The sequence below is a fragment of the Cricetulus griseus genome, assembly GCF_003668045.3.
Source record: "Cricetulus griseus strain 17A/GY chromosome 1 unlocalized genomic scaffold, alternate assembly CriGri-PICRH-1.0 chr1_1, whole genome shotgun sequence".
NCBI lineage: Eukaryota > Metazoa > Chordata > Mammalia > Rodentia > Cricetidae > Cricetulus > Cricetulus griseus.
In genome coordinates this window covers 215,972,480-215,997,046 of record NW_023276807.1, presented here as the reverse complement: position 1 = coordinate 215,997,046, position 24,567 = coordinate 215,972,480, and the positions used below count along the sequence as shown (strand labels likewise).

General features: G+C 44.1%; 1 protein-coding gene across 2 annotated transcripts in view; it reads left to right on the top strand.

The window, feature by feature from the left end:
* Nucleotides 1–24,567, top strand: part of Tnfrsf19 (TNF receptor superfamily member 19) — an 81,761-nt gene that overhangs the window by 33,615 nt on the left and 23,579 nt on the right. For both annotated transcript variants that reach the window (XM_027390402.2, XM_027390399.2), the window contains exons 4-5: nucleotides 5,241–5,419; nucleotides 11,029–11,114. In XM_027390402.2, the coding sequence (XP_027246203.1) occupies nucleotides 5,241–5,419; nucleotides 11,029–11,114 (265 nt within the window). The remainder of the gene's footprint in view (nucleotides 1–5,240; nucleotides 5,420–11,028; nucleotides 11,115–24,567) is intronic.

The window sequence follows — 24,567 nt, the reverse complement described above, 5'->3', positions numbered from 1 at the left end:
TAACCTTTCTCCAGCCTTCCCCAAAGGGACCTATAGACTTTTACAAGGATAACTGTACACTTGGGGGCAAGGAAACAATATCAGACTTTCTGGGATCAAAAATAGCCACCATGCCTGGCTACGATTAGTGGAGTTTTGGCTGAATTCTGACTCATAGTAGGTCCAGTGGTCCTCAAACTCATCCTGTAGTTATGTCCTCCATCCCAGAATGAGTAATTGGGAAAAAATACACTTAGAAATTGGCAGAATTCTCACCTATGGCAGAATTGACCTATGGAGTGAAGAAACGAGTGAACACCACTGGAGGAATTGCAGAAATCAGTGCCACCATCAAAGACTTAAAAGAAGCAGGGGTGGTGATTCCCACCCTATCTCCCTTTAATGCTCATATCTGGCCAGTGCAGAAGACAGATGGAAGGTAGAGAATGACCATTGACTATTGAAAACCCCATCAATTAGCAACTCCAATTACAGCTGCTGAACCAGATGTGGTGTCCTTCCTTGAGCAGATTAGCTCATCTCCTGGTACATGGTATACAGCTATTGATACTGCAAATGCCTTTTTCTCAGGACCTGCCCATAAGGACCACCAGAAGCAACTTGCAAGGCCAACAATATCCTTCACAGTTTTACCTCAAGGATATATAAACTCTCAAGCCTTGTGTCATAACTTAGAGGAATCTTGGTCATCTGTCTCTTCCACGAAATATCGCATTAGTGTACGAGGTAGCAATCACTTTGAACTCATTGTTGACACATATATGCACCAGAGGATAGAGAATGAATCCAAGAAAAATTCAAGGGCCTCTATGTCAGTGAAATCCTTAGGAGTCCAGTGGTGTGGGGCACGCAGAGAAATTCCATCTAAGGTGAAGGATAAGGTATTGCACCTGACCCCTCCCAAAACCAAGAAAGAAGCACAGTATTTAGTGGGCCTGTCTGGATTCTGGAGACAGCACATTCCTCACTTGGGTTTGTTACTCCAGCCCATATACCAAGTGACTTGGAAAACTGCTATCTTTGTGTGGGGCCCAGAACAGGAGAAGGCTGTTCAACAGGTGCTATGCAGACTGCTCTACCATTTGGACCATATGATCCAACAGACTTGATGGTCAGTGGCAGGTAGGGATGCTGTTTGGAGCCTTTGGCAGGCCCCTATAGATGGATCACAGAACAGACCTTTGGGTTTTGGAACAAGGCTCTACCATCATCTGCAGACAAGTATTCTTCATTTGAGAGATAGCTCTTGGCCTGCTGTTGGGCCTTAGTGGAAACATTTGACAATGGGCCACCAAATTAGCATGCAACCTAAGTTACCTATCATGCACTGGGTATTATCTCAGTCACCAAGCCATCAAGTAGAACATGCAATGTAATCTATTATCAAATAGAAGTGATATATATGTGGTCTGGCCCAAGCAGGTCCTGAGGGCACAAGCAAGTTACACAAAGAAGTTGCCTAAATGGCAATGGTTTCTACTCCCCTTATAATGTTGTCTATGCCCAAAAATGCCCCTATAGCCTCATGGAGTGTGTGCTGTGATTGGTTGACTGAGGAAGAGAAGACTAGGGCCTGGTTTACTGGTGGTTCTTCGTTTTATGTAGGCACCACCCAGAAGTGTACAGCTGCAACATTACAACTTCTTTCTGGGACAACTGATGGGGGAGGCCCTTCTGTATTCTATGAATATATGTTTCTCTTATTGGTTGATGAATAAATGCTGATTGACCAGTAGCCAGGCAGGAAATGTAGGTGGGGCTACCAGACTAGGAGAATTCTGGGAAGAGGAAAGGCAGGGAAGCAGGAGAGAGAGAGAGAGAGAGAGAGAGAGAGAGAGAGAGAGAGAGAGAGGAGACAGAGACAGAGAGAGACAGAGACACACACAGAGATAGAGAAAGAGAGACAGAGAGAAGCCATGTAGTAACATGCTGGAGCATTATGGGTAACCCACAGCTTCATGGCAATACATAGATTAATAGAAATGGGTTAATAATTAAGAGAGAGCTAGCCAATAAGAAGTTTGTAATTATTAGAAGCCTCTGATGTGTTTATCTGGGACTGAACAGCTGTGAGACCAGGCAGAACAAAAACTTCTGTCTACAGGCAACCCTGAAAGACACTGGCAAAGGGAAATCTTCACAGTGGGCAGAGCTTTGGACAGTACACATGGTCATACAATTTGGAAGGGAAAATGGCAGATGTGTGATTGCTCTCTGGTTAATGGGTGTACATTCAGCTGTAGTCAATGGATTGGCTGGATCATCAGTGACTTGGAAAAAGCATGATTGGAAAATTGCTGAGAGACATCTGGGGAAGAAGTATGTGGATAGATCTCTCCAAATGGGCAAAGGATGTGAAGATCCTTGTGTTCCATGTTCAAAAGGTGACTTCAGCAGAAGAGGAGTTCAGTAATCAAGTAGTAAGGTGACCTGTTCTGTGGATAGTCTGCCTCTTTCAGCCATTCCTGTCATTGCCCAGTGGGCCCATGAACAAGTGGCCATAATGGCAGAGATGGGGGTTTGGCATGGGCTCAATAACATGGACTTCCACTCACCAAAGCTGACCTGGCTACAGCTGCTGCTGAGTGCCAGATCTACCAATAGCAGAGACCAACACTGAGCCGCAGATATGGCACCATTCCCCAGGGTGACCAGCCAGCGACCTGGTGGCAGGTTGATTACATTGGACCCCTTTCTTGGTGGAAAGAACAATGCTGCCCTTACTGAAGTAGATACTTATTGTGGTTATGGATTTGCCTTTCCTGAGTGTAATGCTTCTGCAAAAACTACCATATGTGGACTTACAGAATGTCTTACCTACTGTCATGGTGTTCCACACAGTATTGCTTCTGACCAAGGAACTCACTTCACAGCCAGAGAAGCATGATAGTGGGCCCATGATCATAGAATCCACTGGTCTTACCATGTTCTCCACTATTCTGAAGCAGCCAGCCTGATAGAAAGATGGGATAGCCTTTTGAAGACACACTTATAATGCCAATTAGGTGGCACCATCCTGGAGGGCTGGGGCAGGCTCCTCCAGGGGGGTATATACTTTGGATCAGTGTCTAATACATGATATGGTTTCTCTCACAGCCAGGATCCACGGGTTCAGGAATCAAGCCGTAGAAAAGGGAATAGTTCCACTCACTATCACCCCCGTGACCCACCAGGAAAGTGCTTCATGTTCCCACAATCTTAAATTCTGCTGGCTTAGAAGTTTTGGTTCCAGAGGAGGGAACTCTTCTGCAAGTAGGCACAACAAACATCCCATTGAACTGGAAGCTCAGACTCCCCCAGGCTATGTTGGGCTTCTGTTGCCCTTAAACCAACAGGCTAAGAAATGAATAACATTGTTAGGAGAGGTGATGGATTCAGATTACCAGGTGCAAATTGTATTGCTTCTCTACAGTGGAGGTAAGAAGATTATATCTGAAGTGCAGGAGATCCTTTAGGGTGTCTCTTGGTGCTACTGTGTCCTGTGATTAAAAGCCAATGGGAAATTTACAACAACTGATCCAATCAGGATGACAAAGGGCACAAACCCATCAGGAATGAAGGTCTGGGTCACTCTTCTGGGAAAAGAACCAAGACCTCCTGTGGTACTTGCTGATGGTGGAGGAAATACAGAATGGGTAGTAGAGGAAAGCAGTTATAAATACCAGTTAAGGCCACATGACCACTTCCAGAAATAATGATTATAATTGACCTGAATATTTCTGTCATATTTTGTTAAGAATGTGTTCATATAGATACTTGCGTTTTCTTTCCTTTATCAAGTAATACAACATCAATTAAGAGAACATCAGTGGTTACCATATTTAAGTTTTGAGATACCAAAAGAATGCCCCTCAAGGGACATTTCCATTTATTCTAAAATTTATTATGTGTTTATGGTTTATGAAGGACAGTTACATCATATTAGGTGTAATTGTGACCTGATTAAATATAGACTGTGTTTGTGATTGTACGTGGGATAGTTATATTATGTTAGGTATAATTATGACCTGATTATTGTTTTCATTTGGAAATTATGCAGGTCATAAGGAGATAAGATTGTGTGTCAAGCTGACAAGGGGTGGACCTGGGGTGGCTATTCTTGGTTGTCAACTTGACTACATCTGGAATTAACAAAAACCCAAGAGACTGGTTACAACTGTGAAGGATTTTTTTTCTTATTAGATAATTTGAAATGGGAAGACCCACTTCTAATCCAGATCTTTTGAAATGGGAAGACACACTTTTAATCTGGGCCATGCCTTCTGCTGGCAGCCCATATAATGACACGGAAGAAGGAAGCTTTTGCTCTTTGCTTGTTTTTGCTCTTGCTGGCAGTCTATTCTTTCATTGGCTTTAGAGCCTACTTCTTCAGGGTTCTGATGTGTACTGAAGACCAGCTGAGACATCAGCTTCATGTATTGAACAACTAGTCATGAGTGCACAACTAAAACCTGGCTTTTATGCTGCATTACACACATCATGTGATTGCCATAGCTTATTTTGCTCTTGAACCTGTAAAAGTTATCATCCGAGTGCCAAAGAGTCTTTTACTTTGTTCATCCCGGTAAAACCAGTGCAGTGTTCCAATGTGCATCACACCCGAGGTTCAAGGCCATTAGGTGTTTCCTTTCCTTGGCAGCACTAAGGATTGAACCCAGGGCATCCTGTATGCTAGGTGGGCTCTCTCCTTCTGAGCCACAGTCCAGGCTCTAACTTGTGACCCTTAGTACCACTTTAGCTCTCTTTGAACAGATAGATAACAACCCTTGTGGTCACAGAAAATGTTCAGTTGGTCAGTGTTTTAAAGCTTGTGAAGGCTCTCACACAGCTGCCTTTATCTTCTGAAGTTGCACCGCTAATAGTGATGTGCTCAGTTTCTGCCTTGATGAGTGAACAAGTGTCTGAACTTCCCACTGGCTTCAGCTGCTGAGCAGTCACATGGCTGGCTTAATTAGGGGAGAAGAAAGTGCCATAATTCTGCCCTAATGCCCCAGTGGGAATCCGGGAGACCTTTTCTTATGCACATGCTCACCGCCTCTGAAATAAAGTGGATGGCTAAGGATACTTGGGCAGGCCACAAGAGAGATTATTAGCCAGGGAAGACACATTTGAACTTGCTAAAAGGGCTGCCTTTGTCCCTGGAAAGGCGGGCCTCAGTGGGTCTTCTTTATCCCAGCAGCTTTTCCTTTTTCAAGCTTGCAAAGTATGAATAGCTGTCTTTTACCCACTAATCCCTACAGGAATGTGGCTTCGGCTATGGAGAGGATGCACAGTGTGTGCCCTGCAGGCCGCACAGGTTCAAGGAGGACTGGGGCTTCCAGAAGTGCAAGCCATGTGTGGACTGTGCCTTAGTGAATCGCTTTCAGAGGGCCAACTGCTCACACACCAGTGACGCTGTCTGTGGGGACTGCTTGCCCGGGTGAGTTGGGCTGTTTCTCCTGCTATTTAAATAAATGTTTCCCAAGGCATTTCCTGTTCCCCCCAAACTTCAATGCACAGGGATAAGAACTTGATGTTTGGGCAACATCTGGAACGCCTGTCTCATTCCTTCTACAGCCGCTGAGCTGACTCTGTTCCAGGCACTTGTGACAATGCAGAGGAGCAGTCACACTTACAAAGGGATGTGCCCTGAAAATGTAGAGCTCCTACAAGCTAGTGAACAGAAGCAGCACTTAGACAAATGGACAGAAAGGGATTGACAGGAGTGCTCCAAAGAAGGAGCCCCATGAACTGCAGCTATGGGCATTCCCTCAGTCCCTGGAATAGGTCAGAGGAAAAGGTAGCAGAGATTCCTGACCATGTGGAGCTTGCATCGTACTAGTTTTTTTTTTTTTTTTTTTTTTTTTTTTCTTTTTTTTAAGGCTTAATCTGGGTCAGCAGAATCATTCAACAGGTAAGTAAGCCTGCTGACCTGTGTTTGAACCCTAGGACCCTCCTAGTGGAAGGAGAAAACTAACTCCCCAAAAGTTGTCCTCTTGCATGCATGCCATGCCACCCACCCCCCAATAAATGTTTGAAAAATACCATCTTACAGTATTTTTTAAAAAGAGACAGGGCTAAGGATGTAGCTCAGTGGTAGTGTGTTTGCCTGTGTACAAAGCTCTATGTTCAGTTCCTACTCCCCCCACACACCTCTGCAGAGAGGCCCAGGGAGTCCCAGGAGGAGAAAAGAGTAGAATAGGATAACAGTAGAAGAGACAGAGGTGTGAATGGAGACAGCCTTCCATGAAATCTTTGATGTGCATACTATGTCCACATGTGTCTAGGTAAGCACGTCTCTTGTCACATGTGGAACTTACCAACATTTCAACCTGTCCTGTGACTGCCTTCACTTTTTGGATGGTGTCTTAGAGGCACAAAAGTGTTTTAGTTTCAAAGAAATAAGACATACAGATTTTTTTTTTTCATGTGTGTGTTTGGTTTTAGACTGCTATTTTCACAGCCCCTTAGGTTCTGGGACTCTGCAGGAGGAGCTGCCTGACTCACTGTATTCTCATGAAGAGTCCATGAAGAATTCCTGCAACTCAATAATTCAAAAAGACAATTTAAAATAAGAATAAAGGCTTGGAATAGATGCTCACCAGTAATACAAGCACGTGGCAATTGTGCAGAAAAGCTGCTTGCCTATGGGGAGCCGCAGGTCTGAACCACACCCGCTCATACCTACTAGAGTTGCCATAGATGAAAAGATGGGCAGTTATGCGTGTTTGTAGGTTGTAGGGAAGTGGGAACCTTCCTATATGATCAGTGGAGATGTCAAGTGGGTGGCCACATTAGGGAACAAGCTGACATTTCCCCCAAAAGTTCAATACACAGATACCATAGACTCAACAGCTCTATGCTTGAGCATATATAATCAAGAGATTTGAAAAATGTTGTGCATTCAAAAATCCGATATACTGATTTTGTTATTACACATAATAGCCAGAAAGCTGGATAACCCTGCTATGGATTGAGTTGGTCCCCTCCAGAATTCTGGTGTTGCTGTGTGACGGGTTAGCCTTAGACCTCAAAGCCGTAACTGGGTCCTAACACCTTCTGTCTCCTGAGCTGACTAAGGACACTAGCTGGGAATTATGTCCCTTTCTTGCCCTTCTGCCTTCTGCCATGTAAGGACACGGTGCTACTTCCTTCATGAAGATACAGCAAGAAGCTTGCCTCTCATGGCCTCTGACTCTGCCACCTGGACCCTGGGCATCGCACTTCCAGCACCATGAGAAATGACTTGTTTTTTTTTTATAAGTGACCAGTCTACGGTGTTCTCTTACAGCACACTAGAAGGACTTCTGACAAATCCAAATAACCATCAACTGATGAGTGAATAAGCAACATAGGGTAGATCTGAACAATGAAATATTACTCAGCAATAAAAAGGAAGGACAACTGACACTGGCGAACATACATGAACCTGGGAAATACTGTGTTCAATGAAAGAGGATTGTCCTAAAAGGCTGCACACCTGCTGGTTACCTTAGTCACATGCCCAGAACATAAAATCCATAATAATGGAAAACCAACAAAGGCTGTGGGCTGAGGGCTGGGAGCACATGAAGGATGGGGGTGGTGATGGTAATGGTTAGTAGGTTTGTTCCAGGGATGACAAAGTGTTCTAACATGAATTGTAGAGAGTTACCCAACTCCATGACAATAATAACACCACCGACATGCAACCCTTTCAGTGGGTGACTTGTATGGTATGTGAATTATACCTCATCAAATCTGTTATTTAAAAATTGAACTAACAAAAAGTACCATAGTTTCAAAACTCCAAGTAATGAGTGTGGGTAGCAGTACTATGGGGAGTGTTCTTTTGCGTTACTTTGAGACAGGATCTTGCAGTGTAGCTTAGGGTAACCGTGAACTCCCCATTCTCCTGCCTCTCTCCCCATACTAGATGACAGGTATGCACCAGCATGCCCAGCTATTCACAGAGTTTTAATCTTATGCAAGCCTAATTTAAAAAACATGCCTGGAGCATCTAACATGCCTCCGTAGCCTATGACCCACAATTCTGTGATGGAAACATGTCTGTGTGTGTCTTGTCTCCTCATCTGAGGATCAGGGATAAACTGAAGCCCCAGTGTTAATTCATTCTTTAAGCAGATGCTTAGATACTGGCCTTGAATTCACAGAGATCTGCCTGCCTCTGCCTCCCAAGTGCTGGGATTAAATTTAGGCGTGCTCCAACCACTGCCTATTCTGCAGTATCTTAAAAGTACTCCTGAAGTTTGGCTACCAGATCAGATTTTAATAAAATTACTCATTTAAGAGCACATAAAATTTAAGAAGAGCAAATTTGAGAACTCACACTCCCTCTTTTTGAAGTGTATCACAAAGCTACAATAATCAAAAGGGTGTATTGGCACAAAGGCAGATTAAACAGGCCGAAGGAATACAAAGGGGGGGTCTAGAATATATGGAGTTTTGACACTGGTGCCAAGAGTAGAATTGAGAAAATGATATACCCACAAAAAAGCAGTGAATCTGGACACTTAGCTTACTCCCTGCACAAAATGCAACCTCGAATGGATTTAAAGACCCAAGAAAGAGACCTAACATTACAGAAATACAAGAAGAAAACACAGGGAAAACTTCATGGCACTGGATTTGGAGAAAGATTGTGAGCAGACACCAGAGCACAGACACCAAAAGTGAAGATGACACATCACACTGAAGATCTCTTGTGCAATGAAATAGAGCCACCATATAATCCACGAATCAACAGTTAGCAGATAGCCCGTGGGATGAAACGCAACACCTCTACGTAATGGGCTGGGAAGATGCCTCAGTTGGTGAAGTCCTTGTCTTTAAGTAAGGCCCTGAGTTTGAGCCCCAGAACCTGTGTTAAAAAAACAAAAGAAGTCAGGAGTAGTGGCACATGCTTATAACCCTAGTGCTGGGGGGTGGGTCCTGAGGCTCACTGTTTAGTCAGTTCAGCCTAATTGTCTAGCTCAAGGTTCACCTCTGGCCTCCTTCACACACATGCACACAGGGGTACAAAAGCAAAAAACAAAACAAAACTAAACTAAAAATTTTCACTGATTACAACTTTCTGATAAGAGATTAATTTCCAAATATATATAAAAAACCTTCTATGACTCAACAACAACAAATATTAAATAACCGGATCTAATAAATGGGCAAAGGAGTCAAACAGCATTGTTACAAAGATGATCTGCAATCCAGCAAACAAGACTATGAGAAGATGTTCACATCACCAGTCATCAGGGAGCTGCCAATCAAATCACACTGATTTGTCACTTCGTGCTCTTTAAGATGGCTACTACGAAACAAAACAGAACTAAGGAAATAAGGGTGCTGGGGGAGTCAGGACTGGGGGACTGTGTGGCCACTGGGGAAGCAGAGTAGCCATCTCTAAGATACTAATAGAACTACCATATGACCAGCAATCCACCTCTGAATGTGTATGACAGAATTTAAAGCAGAGTCCTGAAGCAATATCTACACACTCATGTCCATTAGGAACCTACAGCGACTGAGGCTGGAGGTGAAGAAGTCCTGCCATGTTTGAATGATCACTAAATACTGAGTGAAGCACTAGCCAGGAAGGGGGTGCTCGGACACAGTTCACAGACAGGGCTAGCGGAGCCACCAGCGCTATTAGGCAGTTAGAAATGTCCAGAGCTTGGTTGGCGGCTGTTTCACTTGGTGGCTTATGGATAGAATCTAAGAGTTTGGGAGTCCTGTTTTGTTTTGAGGGGTTTCCCTGCATAGCTCCAGCTGATCTCAGTCCTCCTGGGTTTACAGGTATGCCACCACATAGCATGCTCAGCTAAGACCTTTTCAAACTGCTGTAAAGTTTCCAGAAGTACCAACCTGCTCACAATACACAGCAAACATAAGGTCAGACTCTAACGCACAGGGTAATCACTAAATTACCAATCAAGTGCCAAGAGTTTAGAGTTTTAAAGATAGGGCATTAATATCTGAATACATTTAAAGTAAGCTTTAAAACTTGGTTTTTTTTTTTTTTTTTTGTTTTTTTTTTTTTTTTTTTTTTTTTTTTTTTTGTCTCCAGTGTTTTCGCTTTTATTTGGTTTTAGGTATGGTACCAGGGCCTCTTTCTTGTCCGTCATCATCACCGCCCCCTCCCGTGTATTTGTGTGTATGCACTAACCTTTGTCCTACTTTCCAAATAAAAAAAATGATATATTTCCACATCTATTTGCATTCATTTGATTATTTAGGAGTTTAAGCATTTAAAGCCAATTTTAGTTGGGTCATGTGGTGCATGTCTTTAACCCCTGCACTCAGGAGGCAGAGGCAGACGCATCTCTGAGTTTGAGTCCAGCCTAGTCTACAGAGAAAGTTCCAGGACAGCTAGGACTACATAGAGAAACCCTGTCTCAAGAAAACAAAACAAAAAATTTAATTGCATGAAGACTTTGGTTTAATTATGAATAATGGTGTCCAGAGAACAAATTCTTTATCTTTTTTTCCCAGTTGTAGCATCACTTTCACAGTAATGGATTTAGGTTTGTCCTTATGGTTTAATTTACAGGCAGTAGAGTAATAATAATTTTGAACTTGATGTTGCTCGTTAGCTATGTTGTTGATGCTTTACATTTTATTTTAAATAAGTTTATTAATTTATTGATAGAGTCTTGAATGACTTGAATTCCTACCATCTAGAAGCAACCACAATTAATATTTATTATGTAACATCCCTACAAACATTTCTAAGGAAAATATATATGCTACATCTGGGCTCCGAAATTTCAAATGCTAAATCTAATACTTTATTTAAAAGGTGTTTGTGATTTAGGTTACAACATAATTGCCAGAGCCCACTGGCTTCTATTCCATCTCCAGTATCTCACCCTAGTTGGGAAATTTTACGTAAGGAACCAAATCTGTGAAGTGTCCACCATCTGCTCAGCCTTTGGGTGCCTCTGTCTTCACCAAGAGCTGGTTCTAGAGGTTGCTGGTGACCGATGATGTGATGCTTGGCTGCAACAGTGATCTTAGATGACACCAATAACCAGGAGTCTCTCTTTCCTATTCTAGATTTTACCGGAAGACCAAACTTGTTGGTTTTCAAGACATGGAGTGTGTGCCCTGCGGAGACCCACCTCCTCCCTATGAACCACACTGTGAGTGATGTGCCAAGTGGCAGCAGGCCTTTAAAAAAAACCTGTCTCCTAGTGTGTGCTCTAATCAAGACCCTGGTAGAACAGAAAGCCTCAGTCAACAGTGACCTTTGATTTGCATCCCCAGGGGAAACAGTCACATTGCATTGCTGTGCCCTGTTCCTTTGCACCCTTCCTCCCAGAGACCTGGCTCCCCTGGGCTGTCCAAGGTGCCAATCCCCAGATATAACACTCAGTCCCTGATAGGATCACACAGGGGTTTCTGCCTTTCGAAGTTGCCTCTGGGACACCCTTGCCCTCCATAATATATCCCTGCACTTCTGTTCATGCATTCTTTTGTTTTCTCACCTATCAAAGCAGTGAGGAGAGAGGACTCATTGCCCTCATCCGGGGTGGGGGCAGCAGTCCAAGAGACACTTGAGTCTTTGTGTTAACATTAGTCTTTTTGACCATTAGGTTTTTTTCCTTCCCCCTTGGAAACAAGAGGGTTTATTGTGTTCTCAGCCTGCATGGTAGCTGCTCACTGTCTTAATGCTAAGCAAAGCTGGCTAACAAACACCACAGGCAAGGGATGGGGTCAGCCAGCCAGGGGTGAGGCAGGGTCTGCTGTCCCAGCTGGGCTTCAGGACACAGGAAAAGCTAGGTGCATATTGCGCCTGGCATCTGTTGGCACACTGTTGCTTGGATCGTTGCTCCGTTAACTTTCCAATCCATGGTGTCTGCCCTCTTGCCTCTTTCTGTAACAAAACTTCCTTCCAAACAAATTGCAAATGTCTGCATCATTTGATAAGGTCTGGGAGGGCTATGGGACCTCTGCAGTGCATATTCTTACTTCCTTTACGAAAATACATTACTTTGTATTCTTCATTTGAAGTGACAGAAAGGCAAAAACAACAAAACAGACCACAGACTGTAAGAATCTACCATATAGCAGATACTGATGGATCCTCTTTGCGCATCTACACATGACATGTCCTCTTGACTATTAAAACTCAAGAACCCTGTCCTGCTCAACTGTTTGTTTTAGCTGGAAAGCTCATCTGTTACTACTTGTTATTAAACCGATGGAGTTGGAATCAGTACAGCCCAGGTTAGAACTGGAAAGTGTAAGGTTCTCTCCCTCCCCTCCCCACTTAATGTACCAGGTTTGATGTAATGTAATCCCCAGTGTCTTGCCTTTATGATTCTAGCTAAACTTAGATAGCATGAAAGGACCTTTGAACATAGAACTCAACGTGCAGCTCTCATGCCTTATGAAGCCTTTGGAAAAGACGATTAATTAGTTTAACATATAGAGATATACATTTCTCCATATGTCAAACTTTCTACAAAGTAAAGAAAAATATTTGTGAAGTTGGAAGCACAGGGGGGGGGGCAGTTGAGGACTTTTACATCACAGATGGAGAGAGCCAGGGGTCTTGGTGAGCTTCATCTCTGTCAGAGAAGTTTGCTATCTTTGGCATCCTCCTTGGGAAGCTGTCCAGAGCTTAACTAATCTCCTCAAAGGAGATCTGGAAGTCTTTGGGGGAAATTATGCATGGCGCCTCGTGTTTTCATTTCTCCTCAGGGCTTTTCAGTGTGTCCACAAAGAGCTTCTTCTTCAGCCCCCTGAGGGGTTCCTGTGTCCCTGAGCATCCTAGCTGTGGGAAGTAGGCATCCTTCAGGCTGTTTCAAGCAGTGGGGTTTGTTTTAAGGGTGTGTGTGGAAACAGGCTCAGCTGGGGCTTCCAGGCTCACATAGAGTTGCCGTCCCAAGGACCCTGGGTACTAGATTCAAGGAGGGTTTCAGGGACCTCCCTTCTCTCTTTCAAAACAGAACAAAATCTGGACTTGAACTGCTATTGGTTTCCAAAGAGTATCAGCTCATTTCCTTTTAAATTTGTTTTTGTTTCTTCAAAAGAATGTTTTCCAGGCACCTGACTATCAGATTGCTGAGCATTGTATGTAGAGAGATGAAAGTCTTAGTATCAACTCAGCCATGGAGACTCACTTGTAGTCTCAGAAGGCAGAGTCAGGAGGATGACCTTGAGTTTGAGGCACGCCTGGAATATAGAGGAATACCTTGTCTGCAGGAACCAACAAAAAGCAAAATCAAAACAAGTTTTAGTATCTTTGGAGACATGGGCACTCAGAAGGGGCTGGGTGTGTCAGTTTCTCCATAATGGCAAGGCCTCTGGCTCACCTGTTCAAGGTAACAGCAGTATGGCTAGCAGAGACAGCCTTGGTCCAAGTGTTTCTGTGACATGCTGCTCAGCAAAGCTTTTAAATAATGCGTAGGAAAAGCCATATCTGAAGTGGGGAAGGGTACGAGTAGTACACACAGCACAGTTACCTACCCTATTGGAAACAGAACCCAAGACTTCCCATGTACACCTACTCTCCCACCAAGCTCTGCCTCCAGCCCCTACATCTATCTTTTGAAAACACACGCAGATAGGAACTAGACTGGAAAGAACTCAAAACGCTGTGTTTTGCTTACTGAGTTTTATAAAGCTCTGATGCTAAAAATGTGTTGTTCCAGGGACTATTGGTGTTTCCCTCTATTTTTTCCCCCTTAAGCAAGAACAACAACAAAAAAATGTTCAAAAAGTTCAAATTTCTTTTTAAAGTTAATTTTGAGATGACTTTGATTCATTATGTAAGAAGGCCTTTCATATTCACTTTAGAAAATAGTTCCTATTTAACAATGGGGCTTATTACACATCGATATGAGGATGTAGGAACTTTTGTGAGTGCTGAACCACGCACAGAAGCCAACCCCACAGGTCATCGCAGCTCCTGCTTTTCTTTCTCCCACACGCAGAGATTTATCTGATGGGTATGACTTTAGATTCACGTGGCCTGTTATACAAAGCCCTCAAGAACAAAGCAAACATCTAGTTTAAACACACTTTAAATACAGTTGTACTCTGGTAAAAGCCACTTCGAATCATTTCTAAACCACTTACTCCAGCCACAGCGGCATTCCAAATCGAATAAACATTATTCAAAAAAAAAAATCCCACAAATTCTGCATTTCTCATCAGACCCAAGGCAGGATTTAGTTCTAAAACATCTTGGGTGTTTTCTTCTCTCACCTCACTGTCCCAGATGGTTGCACTTTTGATACAGTAAGAACAAAGCCTGCAGTTGGAAATTTTACCTAAAGTGCCTTTGTCAACAATGCCACTGTCAACCCCATGTTCCAAGATCAACCAAGCACTACCTCCAATTAATGCTATTAATGACCTGGCAGAGGGACTGTGGGTGCATGGAAGCATCGCTCTCACAGACTACATTGTTATGGGGCTTCCCAGCATGCATCTGGTAGGGGTTGGGAATGGGAGAGGAAAAAAAATAAACTGAAAGGCCCCTCAGCTATCAGCATATCAAAGAGTCGACTGCCCCTTTGTACTGTCCTTTGCTGGTTACCAAATCAAATATACATGTATCTGGACTGTCCTAGGCGGAGCCAGCTCCTGGACTACCATATTCTCTAAATGCACACTCATGCCAGGAGGCGCTAAAAGGCAGAAGGCAGGTGAAATTATAGTCTGGATAAGACAGACCAGCATGGAGATGGAGGATTCTGAATTATATCAGGGCCTCATGGCACCATTCTGGACATGAGTTCACTTAGTTATATCCCCAAACTACTACCTGGCTATTATTATTCCTATTGACAAAGAGTCAAAGAGGAGAGTGACTGCCCAGGTCACATCACAAGGCAGAGCCACAGCCAAAGGACAAAACTCTGCCAGCCGGTCAAAGTTGGGGTCTACTCTATACTCTCATGGCAACACATCTTCCAAACTTCTTAAGATTTACAGAAAATGATAGACATGATGTCAGTGTTAATGGTCAACTGGTTAGGCTCAGGCGTCGCCTAGGCCATAAGCCTCTGGGCACCCTTGGGAGGGATTACTTAATTAGGTTAGCATCTGGCCATGCCTGTGAAGCATTATCTTGATCTGGTTGATTGAGTAGGGGAAGACCGAGCTGAACACTAGTAGTCACCTGCCTATGTGCAAAGTGTGACCAGCTGCCTCAGGCTCCTGCCTCCTTGTCTTTCCCACCATCATGGACTGTATGTATCCTCAAACTGTGGAACGAAATAAACCCTCCCTTAAGTTAATTTTATCAGGGTGTTTTGTCATGATGGTGGAAAAAGTAACGATGGCAATAGGGGACAGGCACTTCTTTCTTGTGTTTAAATCACTTTGAGATGGGGCACAGGCTTACCCTGTAAAGAAATGAATGTCTATATAGACAATATCTATTTATTGATTTACCTTGCTGTGCTGCCCACCTAGCCTTGTGATGTTGGGCAGTGCTGACACTTATTTTTACTGCAGTCTCATTAAGTTGCCCAAGCTAGTCTTGAACTCATCTCAAGCAATTCTCTCGTCTCAGCCTGCCAATTGAACATATACATATTGATCAGAGAAAAATTGCAGCATGCAGATGCAGGAGAGATGTCCACAGTGCAAGGTCCTCCAGACTACAGCAGTGTCCAGATGCAGGAGAGATGCCCGTGGTGCAATGTCTTCCACACTTGCTATGTGTATATGTGGGAGACTTGTTTCTGTAGTAATTTTTTGGTGAGTTTGCCACTACTCAGAGGCCAGATTTTCTAGGATGCTTACTGGAACGCCTTCGTTATGATCCAAAAAGCCAGTATGCACTAATGAAGGGCTCAGCTTACTGGGGGTTTTGAAGTTGTCTCTGGTCCCTAGACCAAGACGCGCTGGTGTCCAGCCAGGTCACTGCTGGAACGGAGGCTGTTCATAGAGCCTCACTGTGGTATTGTGTGGGGGTACAGCTGAGTATGGCTGTGTGCTTTCAACAAATACTTTCAGTAATCCCTAGAGGAAGCTGCTCACAGAGATGTCTGAATTCAGCTCTCTCCTGCTAAATAACCTGCAAGACGGGGAAGATGAGGATGCTAAGATCAGAAGCCAGCAGAGGCAGCACAGCCCTGGCATGGGGGAGACAGCTTAGAGTGTTAGACTCCTGTCCTGATCTAAGGGGAGACACCCGCTTCTTCCTCTCCACTGTTTGTTTTAAGGTGCAACTGTCCATGTGGTACTTGTTTCTAGTTCGATTCTTTCTTTCTGCTGCTATTACGCAATTCTGATAATCTATTTGAAAGTAAGCAGTGGTTCTCACAGGGTGCTTAGGTGAAAATACATAAATGGAGATGACAACTCAAAAGTAAACCCCCATCATTACAGCCCTCTTTACAGAGGACACCATTTGAAGGTCTATCTTGGAATCTATTTTCTTTTCTACACTAGGGATTGAACCCAGGGCCTTGCACATAGCAGGCAAGTGCCATACCACTGAGCTATGTTCCCAAATCTCAGTATTTTGAAACGATGTCTTCCAATATAGCCTAAGCTGGCTTTGAACTTGACATCCTGTCACCTTTGCCTCTAGAGCACTGAGATTTCAGCCCTGTGCTCCCACACCTGGCTATGTGCTTATCTTTTGCTGTAAGAATCACCAAAGTGTGACAGAGAAGTCTCAGGAGGCAGAGAGCTCAAGAACTGGATGTAGCCAGAAAGCAGGGACCATCATTAAGACCATCATCAAGCAAGAGCTGTTGATCCCAGAGCAGGTACAGGAACCCAGAGCACACTGTCATTTTGTGACATTTAGTGCAAAGCAAGCAGACCTAGTCATCCTCATGACTGACACCTGCGATTTTCCTCTAATGGCATTGACTACACAGTTAGAGGTCTTATTTTTCTAGATACTCAAAGGGGGGGGGTGATCAAGTGACATTTGTGCAAGTCCTTTTCTTCTGTTTTATTTTGTTGTTTTGTTTTTTTTTTTTTGAGAATCTCACTCTATAAACTAGACAGTGGTTCTCAACATTCCTAATGCTGCAATATTTTAATATAGTTCCTCATGTTGGGTGACCCCAACCATAAAAGTATAACGTAATTTTGCTACTGCTAAGAATCATAATATAAATGTCTGCTATTCAGGATATCTGATACTCGACCCCCAAAGGATTGCAACCCACAGGGTGAGGACCACTGACCTAGACTATTCTGGAAGTTGTGCCAGTCCTTCATCAGCCTCCCTGATGCTGGGGCCACAGATGTGAGCCATTATGCCTTCTGTGTTTGCTGATTTTTGGTCTTGGTCATGCTTGGGACCCTGGGTAAGTGCTGTCTCTGAGCAACATCCCTCACCATAGCATTTCTAGGGAAGCTGGGGACTGTTACTGTTCCCACCACCAGTCTAGACCTCTTTAGAGAGCTGCCATGCAATTGCTCTGTGTGGTTGTCCAGCTGTCTCAGACTTATGGCCCTAAAAGTGTTATTCTAAACTCACATGTTCTGTAGCCATTCTTTTCTCCCAGTAGAAATCTCTAAATACAAACCATCAATTTTGTCTATTACCAGTGGAAGAAGGAGCAGAAAGTTAGATGTTTTGAGTAGATCATAGCATCCCCTGAGCCTGGAGCTGCTTTTGTAGGTCTTGGTGGGTCTGGAGAAGGGAACTATGAAGGGAACTATGAAGAAACGGGCAATCAGTTCTTAGCCAGTCCCCAGAACATCTACCTTCTCAGCTTTTACCCTCAGTCTCTGCTAGAATAAAGCCCATGGGCTGTATCAAATATTTACTCATGGAAAAATAAGCTACATCTGGCTAAAAGACACTGCTAAATTGAACGAATTTTAGATTAAGTACAGTTTATTTTAAAAAAAAATAGTAAATGAGATATATCAGGCCCATTTCACTAAGCTGTGGAGTTGTTTGTTTGTTTGTTTGTTTGTTTTACAAATGAAGAACCTGTGTGATCCTCAAGTGCCCAGAAAACACTAGAAAGAAGTGAGTTGGAGAGGATGGAGAGGCAAAGCCCTCAGCGAGAATATTCAGTGCAGCTGCAGATTCAGGGACCATACAGCTGGGACCCAGAAGTCAGCTTTTCATCCAGACTGTGTATTCTCAGGAGGTTGTTGGTACATTCTGGGGACCACTCACATTCTACTGGGGGCCAGGTTATCTGGCCTTTAAACTTGGTGTCCAGCTACTTCCAAGTCGGCTTCCCAAGGAGGGGGGGGGTTAACCTAAGAAGTTTTATTTTGAGAATGGAATGAAGAAAGTACCAGGAGAATGCAGCAGAGCAAATCCCTCTTTGTTTCAAGAAGGCGCCAGAATCCTTACTGACATTTCTCAGCCTGCTCTGTGTGTTCCTAGTCATGTGGAAGAAGAAAGGGGATCCAGCTGGGGTCTACCTGACAGCGCAGAACTGCCCAGCTCAAAACTGCTTCTCAAGTGAACTCCCAGATGCCAAGATTAAGAAATTATAAATCACTGTGTGACTGGGCCTGTGGCTTAGTGGTACAGTGCTTGCCTAGCATGCGTGAGGCCTGGGTTCCATTCCCAGAACTGTAAAAATAAAAATAAATGCACAGTCATGCCTTGGTGTTCCCAGGGGATTGAAATAGTCTAGGGTGAGACTCCCAGCCCTAGATGCCAGTGACCTTGGATACTCAAGTCTTTTGTACCAAACAGTTCAGAGTTCATATAAGACCCGGGTACATCTAACGAGTAATTTAAGTCAGCTCTGGATTTGCATCAACCTGCATGGTGCTACTGAACTATTTTGGGAATAATGACAAGGAGAAGAAGCCTGCACATGTTCAACACAGATGCCGTAGTTCTTCAGATTCTGTAATTAACATGGCCAGAGAACAGTCAGCAGTGTAATTGAGTCACTGCTGAAAAATACTAGGCCAAAATACCCCACAGACTGAGAAGGGTACTAGCAGCCAGAGCTGGCCCAGGCCTGGCAGCCTGTGCCTGTCAATGTGGCACTCAGGAGACCCTGAACACAGGCCCAACCGATCCCCTTTAAAAGTAGAAGCTTGAAGTTGAATTTCTAGTAGGAATTAATTCAGTTTAAAAGTATCTCCCTTGAGTCTTTATCCTAACTGTTTTGAGCTTCTCAGAGAAAGTATTTTAAGAACTCACAAGAGGGGTTTTATCTGTACCATGACTCATAGCAGGTATCTCCAAACACACCTACACACACACACACACACACACACACACACACACACACACAGAGAGAGAGACAGAATGAATAACTCTGGGACAGTTTGTCAGCAGTGATGGGGCTTGTGCTTTTCTTTAAGGTCAGCTGTTCTTTAAAATTTCTAGGGGTTGCTGCTTAACCCAGGCTGCATGTTACAGGATGCCTTTTGAATGCCAGGATGCAAAGTAGTTTCTAAAGAGATGAAGTGTGGAGGTGAGCCCAAATACAGAGAAAGACCTGAGGACAGAGGCCTACCTACAACAGGAAGAACCCACTGGATCTTAGTGTGAGAGACAGATGGAGGGCGTATAGATTAGGAGGTTGGTCAGGATGAGAAGACTCCCTGGGAGGGCAGTGTCAGCCGCAGCAATGGTGGAATGAGAAGATGGACAGGGCAGTGTTAGCCACACCAATGGCCAGAGTTGAAAAGCAGGGCTTTAGTGTCCTAATTAAGCAGAATATTTACAGTTGGTATAGTAAACACATGTACTTTGAGGAAAAGGCTTTCTGCTCCTTTCTCAAGAACTGATAATTTAATTAATGCAATTTAATTAATTTAGCTTAAATAAATGTCATTTGGCTGACTTAATTACTGGTTTTACTCTAAGAACATAATAATCTTAGTTATATAGCCAGCCCTCCGTATCTATGGATTTCACATTTGCAGATCCAACCAATTGGTGTGTCAAAAACATCCTAAAGACATGTTTCTGCCCAGAGCATGAGCAGGCATTTTAATTTTGTCAGCACCGTGTAGCTGTCCACCAGACTTTGCACCGCATTGGGCATTCCAAGTCATGTAGAGGACACATGTATGGCCCAGGAGGATGTGTGTGGTTCTATGAAATGTGACCATTTTATAAGAGACTTGAACATCATGGACTTTGGAATCCAGAAGACAAAATAAGTCCTGAAGCAGAACCTCCCAAGGACACTCAGGGATAACTTCCCAGCCCCAAGCCACCACACACAGAGGAAACAAAACACCCGGAATTAAGAAAAAAACAAAATCAATTATCGTTCTTTGTCATTTCCATTGAAATGGATTTCTTTGGCTCACATCATTCTGGGGAAGTTACGGGGACAGATTATTGAAACAGGTAGTCATGTTACTGCAAAACCTGTCTTTCACACATGCACATCATTTGCTCGTCCTAAGGCTGATGCAGCACGGTGCCTGTTTGAGGTCTTTCTCAGATGGCCACATTCCACACTTTTGTAAAAGTCTTCATTTTGAGTCTTGGCCCTAACAGACAATTCCATTTTTGTGCCCCTGTTTTACCAGGCGGAGGTCTAATAACTACAAATGATAACAAAACATGGGTTGAATTTTCAAATTCATCTCATGACTAAGACTCCAAAGAGTGTTTTTTTCCAACTAACTGCAAACCTCTTCGCTCTTTCCTCTCCACTCTACTGGAATGGGAGGCCGCAGGAAACAGTGTCCAGAAGTCTAGATCTTTCTTTTCCTTTAGATCCAGTCAGTAGTATTAAATTATGCAAAAGCCCTTACTTTTGGGGGGTGTGGAATAAATAATTTAAGTATCATTGAATGAGGACAATCCTACAGCTTGCTTCTTAACCACCTCACTAATTCGGGATCCCAGGAAGATTTCTGGGACTTCAGTGTGTCTGTCTCCATATGACACCCCACTCCCAGCAAAGCTCTGCTTTCTAAGGGCCCTGGTAGTACATGGCACTCCAAGGGTTAAGGAGAGTGCACACTTAGAGCTGAGAGGGGGAGGGCAGGGCCCAGGTTTCCCTTGTTTCAGTTCCAGATGGCGGTCCTGCCCCTGCCCCTGTCCCTTTGAGGTCCTATTTGAGCTTCCTGTCCCTCTCCACAGATGTTCATAGCCATCATAATGTGTTTCTCTTTTATGGTGTCTTTTCTGATTCTTGGTGCAGAGTTTAAAAGCTTCATTGTTTCCCCAGGCAAATAAACACTGAGAGACTTTTAGGTGGGCGGGTAATAAAAAGAACGCAACATCCTTGAAAGCAGGAAAAATTCCTTTAACTTTATTGTGTTTGCAAAGAAATTCTACAGATGATCAGCTGCTCTTTGATGGCTTACAATTTTTTTCAGTGTTAATTATAGTATTTATGCTAATTAAGGTCCCAAATGGAAGCCTTCGAGTGCTAAAGAGGAATGTAGAAGAAAGAGCTGTCCTTTGGGACAGACTTCCTATAAAGGCACAGGGCAGTCTCCTCACACTGCCTCAGTGGATGTTTCATCACTGGGGCATGAAAACCTCCCTGCCCTTCCAGCCACTCTCCTGCAGTGTGGTTAGCTCTTTCTGACTTCCTTTCATTCTTCCATTTCTCCTCAGAGACATGTACGATAATGTTTGATTTGCCTAATCCTGGTGGGAAATATATTCCTAGGCCAAATGATCAATAAGCCAGTAGAACTGTGGAAACTAAGTCTGTAAATTCCCCAAATTCTGTCTTCCAGTAGCGCCATCCCTGCCTCAGGCCCCTCCTGTGGTTGTGTGTCCATCTCACTTAAGCTTCAGGCCCTCATCTCTGTCTCAATACCTGCCAAGCCTTCCTGGATGCTGCCAGTCTTTTGCATCACCCTAGGCCCCATCAATAACCCTAACCTCTGGCCATTATGCCTGCCCTGCCCTGCCTTGCCTTGCCCCTGGCTACTCGTTCCTTCTAGCTTTATCTTGTTAGCATCTCTACAAGTGGACTGTATGATGCACTTGAAGAGGAGAGAACATGGCTTTATCTTGTCCATCTATAACTTTCTTGTGTTGGCTTGAGAAGATGTAAGAACCCAGCAGCTGTCTCAGTGTCTGTTTGTTTCCTAGGGACTATGCTAATAAATCCACAGTCGAGTTTGATGAAAAGTTTAGAACTCTTGACTACTAACCGCTAACAATAGAGTCAGTGGTGATTTGAAACCAGATAGTCTGGGCTGGGTGCTTTTGAGTGACAGACCACAGGTCTTCTGGGGGAAGGACACTCAAGTCACACTTCCTTCTCCCCCCACCATTGTGAGGAATGGTCCTCAGAAGCCATACTTTCTGTCTGTTTCCCAGGTGGCTTCTGAACCAGTAAAATCTGTTGTGAACTAAACTGGTTCCTGTATGCATACTGGGTCAGGTCAGGCAGGAATCTGTGACCATGCCCTTGAGAGAGGACAGGGGAAAGCAGGGAACTAAGGCCAGGAGGAACGGAGGAGGCTCCTAAGGTTTAGTAATTTGGTTTAAGGGGTATGCTAAAGATCTTTATGTACTTATTTTCTTAGCAATTGAGATCTAAACTACTTACTATTTCAGCCATAATAAAGGATGAGACTTTTAATTTTTTATTTTTGGCTTAGGAAAGAGGATAAAACTAGATTGGCCAGAGCATAGTGCATCATGCTGAGGCTGTTAATCCAGCCAGTTGACCAGTTGGCTTGATGATGTAGGTTGTGTTTACACTTGGTGAATCTACTTGTGTGCCAGCAAGGAGCAGTCAGGGTGTTGCTGTCTCCAGAAGGAGTTTGGCTGCCTGAGACTATTAAAACCTTCCCTGAGAGGCCAGTTATGTAGCTAGAGGGGGTCTGCTTGGAAAATAATGGTCTTGGTTGGACAGAGAAACACCACCAACGAAACACACCCATGTCTACACCCACCAAACAGTTTTTAGAAATCAGAAAACCCAGCTAGCTGAGCTGACAAGGCTAACTAGAAACATCTACATTTTTACTTAACTGCACACTCCCACTTTACTGGCAAATGTGTTGTTGCAGACAGTGGCTGTGGGTCAGTTCGCTATGTTCAGGTGGAATCAGTGACTGAGCCAGGATCAGTCCTCAGTGTTGGCAGTCTGGACTATGTTAGTGACAGAAGCTCATGGGCTGGGCTTTCAGACCCCATGGCCCACGGCACAAGATCCTAAGACCTGGAGCCTTACAGTTCCCAGCTTGAAAAGCCAGATACTTACATTCTGGGAGCTCAGGTCAGTGCAAACTCTCAGCTCTCAAAGCCAAAGGCTTATAACTTTGTGCCCCAAGACCACAAGCTTACTGTTCCAAGCTTTCAAAACCAGAGGTTTAAGCATTAGTATAGACGCTCAGGCCAGAGGCTTATTGCTCTGGGCTGTGAGTGTCAGTAGGTAGCACCCAGTTAATGTTATAGGTTCCCAGGCTTCGTTTGTCAGAGCCTCAGTGTTTAACCATGGTGGCACTCGGCAACTCTTCCAGTGATCAAGGCCTGCGGCGTTCACCATCTCAATGTCACAGCCTGCTGCCTCCCATCACCTAGGCTCTCTGGTTTTCTGCTTCCGACATCTCTCTGGAGTTTTTCTGTTGCTGAAGAGCACTCACGGCCACTGTCATTGCTTGGATTGAATCCCAGGGTTTTGTCTGCTCTTTGTGAAATTAGCTCTTTCACTCTACCAGTGATAAACACACGTGGGAAAATGAAAGACCACCGTTCACTTAGAACCATATTGAAGCCAATGTCACAACACCAGGTGTGGTATATTTGAATGCTTAGTCAGCAGGGAGTAGAACTATCTGGAAGGATTAGAAGGGTTAGGGGATATGACCTTGTTGGAGTAGGTACGACCTTGTTGGAGGGTGTATGGTACTGGGGGTGGGCTTTGAGGTTTCAAAAGCCCATGTTAGACCCAGTCTGTCTGTCTGTCTGTCTGTCTGTCTGTCTGTCTGAGGATATAAAGCTACTTCTCCAGCACCATTCCTGTCTGCTGCCATCCTTTCCTTTCCACCATGATGATAATGGACTAAGCTCTGACACTGTAAGCCAGCCCCCAATTAAATGCCTTCTTTTAGGAGAGTTGCCTTGGTCTCCTGCCTAAGACACCAGGGTATAGTGATTCACAGAGGAGAAGCTTTAAGACTGTGAATCAACACATGGATAGAAAAGGGCACACAACGTACTTGTGCACAGATTCCTAATTCCACCTATTTTGAGCTTTAGATGTGCTTCAAGTCAGATTTTTGCTAACCTGAGGCATCAGGGAAGTTCTCTGCCCTTGACCCAAGATTAGATGAATGGGGTCATCAAAAGGTCATTGAGGCTTACCATGGCTAAAGTGAAGTCTCTCTGTAGCTGCTACAAGCTGTCTGGAGCAGTCATGAGAGGAACAAGGCCTCTGGGGCAGCTCCATGGCTCAGCAGTAGCCACAGCTGTTTCTGCAGCTAGCACAGATTCAAAATGGCTTGAAGTGTTCAAGCCATTGTCCAGTCGCCAAGGGTCAAAGAAGTGCCTGCTTGATTGACAGCTCCCCAGTCCAGGCCATTGGGCACAAGGGAAGGGTCATCTGTCTGTCAAATGACTGGGTGACTTAGTCATAAAAGCTTTGGTTATTTGAAGAGTTGCATCAAAGGAAGCTACAATAAAACTCTTGTGGTGAACTGGCTCAGTTGAACCTCACAGTGCAGAAGCCCTAGCCAAATGCCCTCAGG